This window comes from Anopheles nili, chromosome 2, assembly GCF_943737925.1.
Source record: "Anopheles nili chromosome 2, idAnoNiliSN_F5_01, whole genome shotgun sequence".
NCBI lineage: Eukaryota > Metazoa > Arthropoda > Insecta > Diptera > Culicidae > Anopheles > Anopheles nili.
In genome coordinates this window covers 54901996-54914173 of record NC_071291.1, presented here as the reverse complement: position 1 = coordinate 54914173, position 12178 = coordinate 54901996, and the positions used below count along the sequence as shown (strand labels likewise).

Sequence of the window (12178 nt, the reverse complement as noted above, 5' to 3'; positions counted from 1 at the left end):
AACCGGATGATAAGACGCAACCAAGCACAAACAGAACGCGTAAGATATGTTTCCTTTAGCTACCACACTAATTTTAGAATAAAACATCGCACCAAAAACATCGCCCCCGGGTGCTGCCCATTTGGTGGGAATGTTTTTGCATCACACGCACAAGCTTTTTCATAAACTTCTCACATAAAAGCCACCCCAACTGCCGCTTTCCACCTTCCACCATTGATAACGAACACCAGCGAACAAACAGCTCTACCACAATTGAGCAAATATTACGACAGCAGCATGTGGTAGAAGAGCGTAAAAAACGCAGCCTGATATCATGCCAGCGCCCACTGGGGCGACGATCCATCTTATCTTATCTGCGATGGTTCGCCGTAGTATCGCTAACTAGGAACGGCCCAAATCCATCCCTAACATAGCCCTTCCGAGGACAGGTGCCGTCGCAGTCGAAACCAATCGGTCGAGTTGTTCGCGAACGTTGTTTCCATCCGTGGATTGAACCCTTTTTGCAGATACATATATGGTGCAACAGTAGCTGCAGTTGCACGTGTGGCAGCATTACTTTGGAGCAATTAAAAAAGGGCTCCGTGTGCGTGTGTGTGAGTGAGTGACGTTCATTTTGCAATCCTAGTGACTCAATTACGCTTCACAAAGTAATAGAAAAAAAACCGCCCGAGTCATGGCGCGCGGTGAAGGCAAAGGCGAAAGTGTTGCCAGACTGTCGAACCAAATCGCCTGCATCAAGTACACGCTGTTCTGCTTCAACATTGTCGCATGGGTAAGTGAACGTGTGCGTTGTCATGGTGACGAGATGCTGCGAAAGCTTTGCCTACGCGAATATGACGTGAGATCATTGGAATTCGTGGAACCACGCTGCGGCTTTGGAAATCATCACTCCATTTGTGGAGTGATTCACGCCCCAGCGTTCGCAACATATCGTGAGGGTGCGAGTGTGTTTGTGTGTGTGTGTGCTGCGTTATCACTGCCGCCTGGAAGTGGTGTTGGTCGAGCACCTTTGCCGCTTATCGTCGCATGATTTATCGCAACGAGTGCGTGTTTTGCGATAAGCATGTTCAACCGAACGGGGTCGTGTTATTGGAACATTTTTTTCTCCAGCGAATGGATAAATCAAACCCGTCGATTTGGGTGCTTCGTGGGAGTTAAATGTGTTTTTTCTTTGTTAGAGAAATTTGGCTAAATTACACACACACACACAAAGGATATGGTGAAAGGTCAAATGATCACCTGGTGGGTTAATTCATCTACCAAACGGTTCTGTTACAATGATGACTCACTAAGTACTGGAGTGCATTAAAGCGCTTAAAAAGAGCATTAAAGCGCACGTACAGCTTCGTCACCAGCTTGAGCTTTTCTTACGGACTTTTCCATTTAAAGCTGTCCATCACCTGTACAAACCAGCCCTGTGCTGTTTTTTCCTGCTTTATGTTTTATGCAATTCCCGCCTCCAGATCGTTCCATCCCCAATCAAGTGCACTCCAATTTGCTCCCGCCGAACAGCTTTTATGCACTCTCGGCCCAACCAGCCGAGTTTTACGATGGAAATCGATCTTTCTGGTGGTACCGTTCTGTTTGTTTCTCTCTCTCTCTCTCTCTCTCTCTCTCTCTCTCTCCTTCCTGTACCGCTTGTTCCGAATTCTGTGCTTCCGGCGTGATTGGATTGGGACCACGCGAACCAAAGCATGTTATGCATGTTTCCGCTGCCCATCCTTTTTCCACTGGTCATGTTTTCTTCCGGCACGAAACAAAGCACATTGGAGATCGTTGAAGCTGCAAAGATAACACTAGAACACGGTCCGGGTTACGGAAGCACCTAATTGAAGCAAATGTACCGACATGTTGGAAAAGATTGAATGGGGCAAAAAAAAAGCTCGAAGCCCTTCCCTGGGTGGAGAAAGCTTTTTCGAAACCCGCACACACACACACACACACACACACACACACACACACCCAACCTGTTCAGATTGCATCCGATTGTTTGCATGGGATGATGTTGCAATTTATTGCCTGCCAGCCGTAGTTGGAGAGTTTTAACGAACGCCCAAGCACCCTTCACTCTGAGATGACGTTCAGGCAAAGGTTTTAAGGGAGCAACGAGAACGGCTCCATCCCGGAAAAAGACTGCAAAATAAGACGGTTGACGTGTGCTTTATGATACTTTTGTTTTTTTTTTTTTGTTACAACTACCCTAGTAGTGTTTGGCGTAGTAACTTGTCCGATTAGCCTTCCCCGGAGTAAAAAGGGGTCGAGCATTCCATTCTGACGAGGGCGCTAGAAGGGCAACATAAACCCATTCGCAGCATGCTGTGATCGTGCCGGAAAGGACCCCTTTTTTTCTATCACCACTTCGGCCCATCTCGTCATGGCATGCCTCGACTGCCAGCCGGGCTTAGAGCCTGTTTATTGAAACCAAACTCGTAAACCATCCCACCGGCTCCCGGCGAAGTGATATCGAAAATACGGCACACAAAGGAATTCCCGCAAGCAAAAGGAAGGCCGAGGAAGTGGCCTGGGAACGCAAGGCACATTCCAGCCTGTCGATGCCCATCCGGACGGATCGGACGGTGCCGGGAAAAAAAATGCCAGACTCACTTTGAGGGGATTAAAAAGCCAGCAACTCACAACTGACATAAAATTGCCGAATTTATGACGGAAACCATAAAAATTTTCCGTCCATTTTTTTGCTGCCGGTCTCCTGCTCACTCGATGGAGGGTGGAAAAACACACCCCCGGTGTCAAGGATGAGAGGAAAATAAATATTTCTTCCCATCGGCCTCTTCGCGAGTGCTGCTGTCTGTTTCTCCGTGGCACTTTTCTTCATTTCCGGATGCGAACCGATAAGACGTGGGTGTGAGAGGCTAGAGCGGGTAAGGGTGGCGAGAAAACATGAGGATAATTCATCCTTTTCGACACCCGCACAAACCACCACCCACGCTCGTCGGCAATTTTCGACAATCCGCAGAAAGGCAGACAAATCGTTCGCAGCAACACCCTTCGGGGTGCGTAAACGCACCCCCGGCTTAAGGATTTTACCGGAATCCCAAATATGTCGGCGAAATGATGGAGTGCGTCTTTGGGCGCACCCGGGGGCTCGGTTTTATTGCGTACCGGTGGGTGGGAAGTTTGCAAGCATAAAATTTACCATCCTTCCGTTAGGGGGTGTGCGTGTTTTGTCGTGGGCGAGGATCCTTTTTTCTTCTAATCGAGCCTGCGGGGCTCTACTCCCGTGGCGTGGCGAATTTACGAGCTAATACGTGTATTTTGGGGTTAGCAAATGAATCTTCGTCTCGCGTGCCGCGTGTGTCACACGTGGGTGTGTTTGTATGAAAAACAAGCCAGGTTGGGGATGCAATTAATTTCGCTCCCGTGTCCCAACGGGCGTTACATGACGCGTCAGATTATCATGAGGCGTCGTGCGATTGCTAGATACCGAGGAAAAAGCCTTAATTACTGGCAACGAATTTAAACACTCCCTCGCCGAATCGCTCCCGATAGGACGAATCTTAAACTCAATAATTTCTCCATTTTGGAAGATGTTCTTTTCGCTTCGGTCTTCCTTTACCCAGCGTTATCGATTTCACATTTACACTCCGGTCGGTTCGCTTTCAGTGTAATTAGAGACTGAAATCTGCATCTTGCGCCAAGACGGCAGACACCCCAGAAAGGCCAGCGTTCGAACAAATTGATTTTTCTTTGTCCTGGCCGCGGGTCAACACGGGTTGCTGGCAGCAATTCCCTCTCCCGAATCCGATGGTAATGAGCATGAATGACCAGTGATGGGTGATACCAGAGAGTGGCTCGAGAACGCGCGCGCAAACGGAACACTGGTGAACTCGTGCCCTCGACCGTAATCTATTACTCGGGAGGCGACACGGAAAGTTAAGTGAACGAAAAAACAAGCAGCCCGTAGCGTTGAGTGTCGAAACGGGCGAAAGAAAACTCGACCAGTGTCCTGCAACCAGCCAAACCAACCAGCTAGCCAACGGGCACAACGAGCGGGAGCAAATTAATATTAATTAGAGTGAACAACTGAAGCGGGCGCTTCTGCGGACAGTCTCGGTCCTTGGCACCGAGCGCGCTGTCTCTGCAAAGTCACCGATGGCGTCCAGCCCTGATGGTAAAGCGGTTGGGTGTGGGCGAATTTGTTCATTAGATCAGGAGTTGACGGGAAAGTTGAGATTTAAAGTACAATCTCTCTCGGTTTTTTAATATGCATGCAGTGCGCACCACGAGCTGGCAATTACACGGCGACGAATAAATTAATCTCGGAGTTAATGTTTGATCAGATGGCTCGGAGCGGGTGGTTTGGGAGCGCATTGCACCCTTGTTTTAGCATAATTGGAGTAAATTTTAAAACAGGGAGCAAGCTAACAACGGAGCCGCTTCAATTAGATGCTGGGGAAAGTTGAGTTAATTCGGTTAGACGTGCGGTGGACGAGACATAATTGACATTTTTTGTGTGCTTTGTGTCCTTTGTGAACGTACGTTATCGTTTCTTTGTGTCTTAAAGTGGGATTTTATTAGGCAAGGAGATGTTTCAAACAAAAAAACGAATCGTTGCGAGCGAGCTATCAATTTGAAATAGTATTACCAGGGCAAAACATTAAATTGCATACTTTTAGGCGTTTAGCGCGTGATTCGCCTAAGGATTATTGATAACGAAATGTTTACATTCCGCTCTTGATGCGTCACAGAAAATCAAACCAGTCAAACCTGCAATATAAGCACGACAAAACACCACCCAATCACCGGTCGTTACTCTGCAAACAGAACAATCACAAGCAAACGGCGTGATAACGTTTGTATCAAGTACGTCTCGTAAAGCCATGAAATCCACATCACATCACCGCTCTAATCAGCTCGATCGGATCTCGCAACGCGAGTATCCTCACGGATGATCGATTCGCTAACGTTAGTTTTTTTCTTCTCCCTTTCAACCCTAATTCCGTACAACCGCTTGAAGCCAGCTTGCTTCGGCCGCTCGTCTCGTTTGTTCGCCTGCGTTTGCCATTTCGAATAGACTTCCTTTTACGGGTTCGCTGACGCAAGCACCTCCGCTCGGTTGCACCACTTGTCTTCACCCATGCTTCCACAAACACCGAAACACCAGTTCTACCCGGTTGGGGTCAGCCCGGAACAAGAGCCCACCCCGGCTCGACACCCAACGCCACCAGCGAGCAGGGTTTCTGGTGTTTTTATCTGTCCATTTTACGACCCGTACAACTGTTCCCGGAACCGGGCGAACCCGCTGTTTCGAAATAAAGTGCAAAGTGTACAGCCGATTTTACTCTCCCCCATCTGCTCCCCTACACTATCTTCACGTCGCTGGTTTTCCCGGGAAAGATGACGTGAAAGGAGACACAGTAGAAGAGAAAAAAAAATGAGGCTAGAGTGAATAGCGAGTGCGCGAGGAAAAACTGCAAAATGGACGGAAGTTCTGGCAAAGTTTCTACCACAACCGAAAGTTTGGTGTTCGTGTAAAGTCAGACAAGGTTTGGCCAGGGGGGGGGGGGCTGAGGGAAGGAGGGGAAGGAGGCGTATTATCTGAAAATGGTGGGAAAAAAACACCAGCCCCCCAGAATGAAATGAAATCACAACCAAACAGGCGAGCGCAACTGAAACAACCGTCCTGAAGCCGTCCTTTTTCCGCACTATTGCGCGCCGTATTTCTTGGCCGTTGTATTTTTATCGTTTCTTTCTCGTGTCCTGGCTCGAGTCCTTGCACAGTTTTTTTTGCTTTGCTTCTTTGCTTCTTCCTGCCTGCATTACATTTATAGCTTCATGTTCTAGCGCTGCTTATATTTTTATACACTCCACACATACACACTCATACACACCACAGCGGCTCGCTGGCTGGAGCTAGTTTCTTCTTTTGAGCGCGGCTCAATTTCAGAATCGGAAACTTCCTGATTTTTTCACACCATTCCTTGACCCAGTTACCCCGCGCTGGGGTCTACCCGTAAAGCCCTAAAGAAGCACGGTTTATGTGGTGTGAAAATTTATCATTCCTACGTGATCTTTTTCCCTCGTTTCGGGAGCGGTTTCCGGAAGCCGGTGGCCAGTTTCTCCATGCGGCTGCAGTTCGCTTAGCCGATGCAACAGCGTGCGCCGTGGGTTGTGTTTATTTTTCTGTCCGTTCTTCTTTTTTCGAGTTTTCCCACCAATCCCAAACCCGGGAAAATCTGATCGGCGAGAATCGAAACGACTAGCGCACGATCGGGCGATCGGATGGGTGTTTTTTTTTCTTGGCGTCCGCAAGTAAAGTTGGCCGTCACGGTTTGGGTGTTATTTTTCCGTTCTCCAGTTGAAGTTTTAATTCAATCAACTTTGAAGTCAATCTTTACGCGCGGTTTTTTGCTGCTGTTGTTCTTGCTGCACATCCTGAACTCGTTCGGTGGAAGAGATAAAGAGAAAAAGAACCCATAAGCACCATTACGCTACTGCGGGTGGTAATTGTGTCAGAAACTGTATTTCGAACTCACACACGCACGGTTTTCGGATGCAAGTGGAGCCTCACAAACGTGGATCCGGTTCTATTTATCATTTAAAAGACTTTCGTTAGTTTGAAAATGAGGTATTTTTCATCATTCTCCCACCGCCGAGGGTGGCATTTTTCCCAAGGAGCTAGCTAAGGCAAAAATCCAATTACAACCAGTCGAAAGCAATTAATTTGGCAATGCGCTCGGGAAAACCTCTCAACCCGGCACGCCAGCAACCAAAGACGCCATCTTGTCTTGGGTTGGCAGAAAACCCACACTCTCGGGTCGTGCGAGTGACATATTAACTAAACCCCGACGCAAATATGAATATTTGTGAGGGGAAATTTGTCAAAACGCAACCCATCCGGACTCCCGACGGTTGGCCCGACACAACCCTTAGCGAAGGGGTGAAGTATTTAATAAGCGTCTCTCGCTAGCAAACGCAGAGAGGTTTTTGGGGCCGGCGACCGAAAGATTCATCCGAACAGCTCGACCGCCGGTATTCTCACATCGGGTTCGGATTCTTCGGCTGGGAGGGGCCCTCTTTTTTTATGCGGAGGTTGACCAGCACGTGCCTCGGTATGTGTGATTGCCAACCGGGCACACATTCTTCTCCTGGCTTGGGTCGGATTTCACGCTAGAAATTTTTCATAACTGGGGGCTGGAAATTCCACCGCTCGTAGGGGTTTGTTTTTTTTTTGCGTGGAAAGTCGAGTCTCATGAAGAGAAAAAGAGCAAGAGCGATTTGAAAAAGAGTTTCCCGCTAGCTGCACGTGAAACCAAGCCACATGAAAACTGCCCAAAAGATCACAGAAGGAAGTGCCATCTTTGCAAGCGATGCACATTTTTAGTGAAGCATTCTATTAAAAATATTTTGCTCTCCACCGGGGAAGGAGGGCTTCTTTCCTTCAAGCTCAACCCTTTAATAACCTCCAGTGCATGAATTCGCCAGGGTTTCCCGGCGATCCCTTTCACGGCGGCACGCTTAAACGATTACAGGACTAGATCCCGGTCCTTCCGGAGGGAATTCGTCGACCTTTCGTCCTGCGCGCGAAAGTGAACGAAAGAAAGAAGCGAAAGACAAAAAAAAACCAACCAAAAGCATGCCAACAGCAGCAGTAAGTTTGTCGACGAATGTGGGAGGGGGGGGGGGTGGAAACCTCCCCCCCTCCCCCATACCAGCGCCCAACAACCGGCCCCCGAAAAGGGATACTAATGAGATTATTCCATTAAGGGAAGTCACCGAAATTGCGCAACCCGCGCGCTGACGTTGAAGGGAATTTAATGAGTGAGCGAGCGCGAACGCGCGGTGCCCATTTTTACTCGCGATCTGCGATCCGGCGTGGGCGTGGGTGGAGGGGAGGGATGGGCGATAAAATGCCGCTCGCTAAACAGCCAGAAAGCTCGGGGATAAAAGATCCCTTTTCGGTGTCGTCGGGAATTCAGCCAGCAAAGGGGGAAAGTGTGCTGCGAAGAATTTTAATTTCCCATCAAGCACCTTTGTGATGGGTGGGTGGGCGAGTGGGTGGTGAAGGAGGGCAACTACTGCTTCCGTTCGCTCACCACCTACCACCCACCCCCCCTCCTTCATAAAGGACTTCACCCTTGGGTGCCGTGAAGGACGCGCGCAGATGGTGCGCTCTCACATGCGGCTCACGTCGCGAGCATGTGTCTGGGCGTGGGGTGGTGATGGCGAAGGCGGTGGCGTTTATGATTTATAATTCATACGCAAATGAGTGTCCCTGGCGTGTCCTGATTTGCCAACACGCCACACACTCGTCGCTCCCACATCCACACCCGTCATTTGTTGCGCCGGCGTTACTTGGAAGGAGAGAAAGCACACAAAAAAAGCAGTCCACGCTGAGGTGCCTTTTAAAATGCACCCCACGTGTGGGGGCGTATGCGTAGGGGGGGGGGGGTGAAACCACCCTCCCCCACCCCCGCCTCATATCACCTTCCCAACACCCGTCCACCACCCGTTCCCGGCTGGGTGCCGTTTTGGATTGAATTAACAGCGCTTAAAACGAGACTCGTGTCGGTTTTGTGGCTAACGTAAAGGCGTCGACAGGAGAAAAAAAAACACGGAAAGAAATGAGTGAAATTAGTGCCCCTCGGTTGGGTGAGACAACTTTTGGTGGTGGTGTGCCATTTTGGCGCGGGTTTGGCAGATTCACACCCTAAGCCGTAGGCGTTCGTGTGTGTCGCTCATTCGCCGGTAGAAGAAAAGTTCGATATTTGGAAAGCGCGACTATTGCTACTTAACGGCTTTGTGGTGCGTGAAAAGGAAGCGCGCGCAAGAGAGAGAGAGAGAGAGAGAGACATTGTCAAAAGTGGATATTGAAAAAGGGCGCCAATTCAAACGACACTGCCCCTGGGCAAATGACAAATTGCAACTGTTTCGGTTCGGCGAGGAAATTGGGGACGATAAAAAAAAACCCGCCCGATAAGCTTCTTACGCCGTGGTGCTCCGGAAAAGCGAAGCGAATTTTCCACCGGGTTGCCTCCGGCGATTCGAACCACAATCGGATTCGAATCACTACGAACTGCATTTCCGGCGCTCGAAAAAAAAAACCACCGCAAGGATGGTTTCCCGTTTTTCGGCTGCGCATAATTTATTTGCAATCGACTTTTCCGCCCACGAACAATTCGCCCGCTAACGAAGCTACGAAGCTGACGCGTTGCTTCCATTTCCGTTCGCTGCTGGTGCTGTAATTAAGAAACCCGGTGCGCTTGCGTACGATATTACGCAATTAAGCGGCACAATCGGTGATTAGATGCGCAAACTAAGCTACCTGCGAGAAAGCAACTCACTTTCCCTTGCTCGCATCATTAACTCGCTCTCGGTCTGGTGCGCTTTGGTCTGGTGCGCACACGAAAAAGGGCACACGAAGCAACCTTCGGTGAATGAGAAATTTATGCGCACCTCCCCCATATCCCCACCCACGCGATAACAATTTTGACGATGGCATCGGATCCAATTTCTTGGAACGCGCGTCCTGTCGTTCGGGGCGTGTGAAACTCGATTAAAATACAAATTAATTGCGCACGAACGCACGACGGGAGACATATGCTTATTGGCACTAACTTGGTTACTTGGTTATTTCCATTTTCTAACAAAAGGCGAACACGCTGACAGCGAGCCTTCCAAAGCGAGCCAAAAGCTAGTGGTTGATTGATTGAACTGGAAACAGTGAAGCCAACGGAGGCTACCGGAATGCCTTTCCAACCGTCGGCGACGACGCGATGCGTTTGATGTGCCGTTTCGACGGTCCTTTTTTTCGTGTCTTGGCGTGTTCTGCGAAAAAAAGGACATGTCCCTTTGCAATATCTATATCCAACGGTTCGGCCGACGGTTCACCGGTGGTATCATATCGCCCATGAATGTGCGTATCGTGCAGGACGACAAACGGCGCATCACGGCTTGTCAGCTGCGCGCGTTCCCAACCCACCCTTTTCGGTTTAGGACCCACTCTTAGTTCGAAAGAAAGCGAACACACACACACACGTACACGACCCCGGTGAAAATAAATGGAGCGTGCGATTTTTATTTCACTCTCGCTCTCGCTTTGCCTCTTTTGGGTGGCAGCACATTTTTACGACCGACGACTATTAATGCCGATGAACCGGAACCCAGGATCCCCTCAATTCCGGCGCGCGAGGAGCTTTTGCTTCCCTGTTTTTTTTTCTCCTGGGGCAGCTGTTGAACGCACACCCGCGCGGTTGTCTTCGGCACCGGTTTGAAGGGAGGTTAACCAACGGGTGCCCGAACGGACTGGGATTGCTGATGGTCGAGATCCATCAAGTCGATTGGTGCCTCGCAACAAGTCGTCTCACTCGCCCCCCGATCGATGGGGCCATTTTTCGAAGGATAAAAAGGGAGGGGGCAGGGCGCAAAAAGGAGGTGGTCCCTGAACGAGATCAGAGCCCGAAAAAAGGGGCTTCCCCGGTTTCGTGAATTCCTTCCATGCGTTTTTTTTTCTTGTGTGCCTTCGGAAGGCATTTTTCTTAAGAGCCTTTTTGGGACCGGCCAAAAATTTTACGACCAAATGGCCCGCATACTACCCGTGGGGTGGAGAGTGGGAGGGGGAAAGAGGGGGGGGGAGGAGCGGCCATTGAGTCAAGTAGATGTAAACAGAAGAATGTTTTACGGTAAAACTGTGCAAAGATAGTCAGGCGGCGTCGCTTACGCCTTTTTATTTTTTGCTTTCGTCCTTTTTAGTCCTTTCACTCACTCGCTCTTTCTCTCTCTCTCACTCACTCTTCGCTTCTCCAACGTGCTTTATTTTCCCAGATGCTCAGTGTCCCGGCACCGGGAATGATCCGTGGGGGGGGAAGCAGAAAAATTCAATTAGTATAAAAGCCGTCAAAAGGATTGAAAAGTTTGCTCGAAAACTTCATCCCACTTCACTTGTTTGTGGGGGTTTGCATAAACCGGGAACTCGCAGGGCGTTATGATGCGGGAGCGGTGCGAGGCTGGCACCCTTCAAACCCGCCTTCCCGGTGCTCTTTATCAGAAATTAGATAAATTGCGTATTAGAGCCTTTGTGGTCGGTCGGTTGTTCGCAAACGGTACGAATCGAACCAACTTTAACACCCATAAATACCGCCTTCAGCCGCCATTAATGCGAATTAAAGGCTAAGCTGGGAGGGAGACCCACCACAGCAAGTAACGTGTCGTTTTCCACACTGTCGGTCCATTTGTCTCGACGGGAGCCTTTGCAAGGGAGTTAAAATGCGCCTTATCACGCCATCGGTTGGTCTGGTGTTGTAAATTTCTTTGAAAAAAATAAAAACGAACAAAATAAAAGAAATTTCTACACACCCCGATACACGAAAGGACATCAACCTTTCTCTCTCTCGCTCTCTCTCTCTCTCTCACCCAAAGTGGCAGTTGCAACCCCCCTTTTAACCGGGTTCCTTTGAACCGCGTGCACACAAGCAAATGGCGCACCGCTTCAACCGGTGGAGTTTCGCTTTGTTGGGTGAAGATTTAGCAAACAAAATTAGCGAAAAAGTTTCGCTTGGATGCTGTCCGGGGACCCCCACGGGACAGCGTTGATGGTTTCCCTTGCGGGGTACCGGTTGGCCGAAGCGGAAAGGTCCTTCCCGCATCCCAAGGCCGGCGAAGAACAATAGGGACAGAGAGCATCAACTAGGCGAAGCAAAAAAAACAACAACCATAAGCGTTGGAGAGTGAAAAAAAAACGGAACCACACGAAACCGCCCAGATCTGGCGAGTAGTTTTGTCTGTTTTATGCCGCTTTCCATTGTTCCTTCTACTTTGGTGCGTTTTTTTTATGCTCCTCGCGGTTCAAATTCAAACCGCAATTCCAAGCATCCCCAAGGAGCGCTCTCGGACGCTTCACAAAACAATAATTTGATTTGGTTTGGCGTCAGGAACCCCCTCGAGCGTGACGTTCCTCGCGTCCCATGGTGGTACTGTTGTGGTTTACTGCCTCGTTTTGTGTCTCGTTCTTTGGCTGACGATTTGCACAGACCTCGACAAATTTTTTTTCCTTCGTCCATTTGTTTCTTCACAGCTCGGGAACAACGCAAAATCGTGGCTGTATTGGCGGGTATCGTTGGGATAGTGTGAGTTGCTTTTTTTTGCCACTCCTCGAAGCGGCAAGAAGGCATCGTGGATGGGTGGGAAAACTTTCAACAAAAAAATCTTTAAACTGAAATGG

The 12178-nt window shown here is 49.4% G+C and overlaps 1 protein-coding gene across 1 annotated transcript in view; it reads left to right on the top strand.

The window, feature by feature from the left end:
* The first annotated feature begins 377 nt into the window (after positions 1 to 377).
* LOC128731114 (tetraspanin-2A) overlaps positions 378 to 12178 on the top strand; it is a 38969-nt gene continuing 27168 nt past the window's right edge. The window contains exon 1 of the mRNA XM_053824211.1: positions 378 to 772. Within this exon, the coding sequence (XP_053680186.1) occupies positions 674 to 772 (99 nt within the window). The 5' untranslated portion in view covers positions 378 to 673. The remainder of the gene's footprint in view (positions 773 to 12178) is intronic.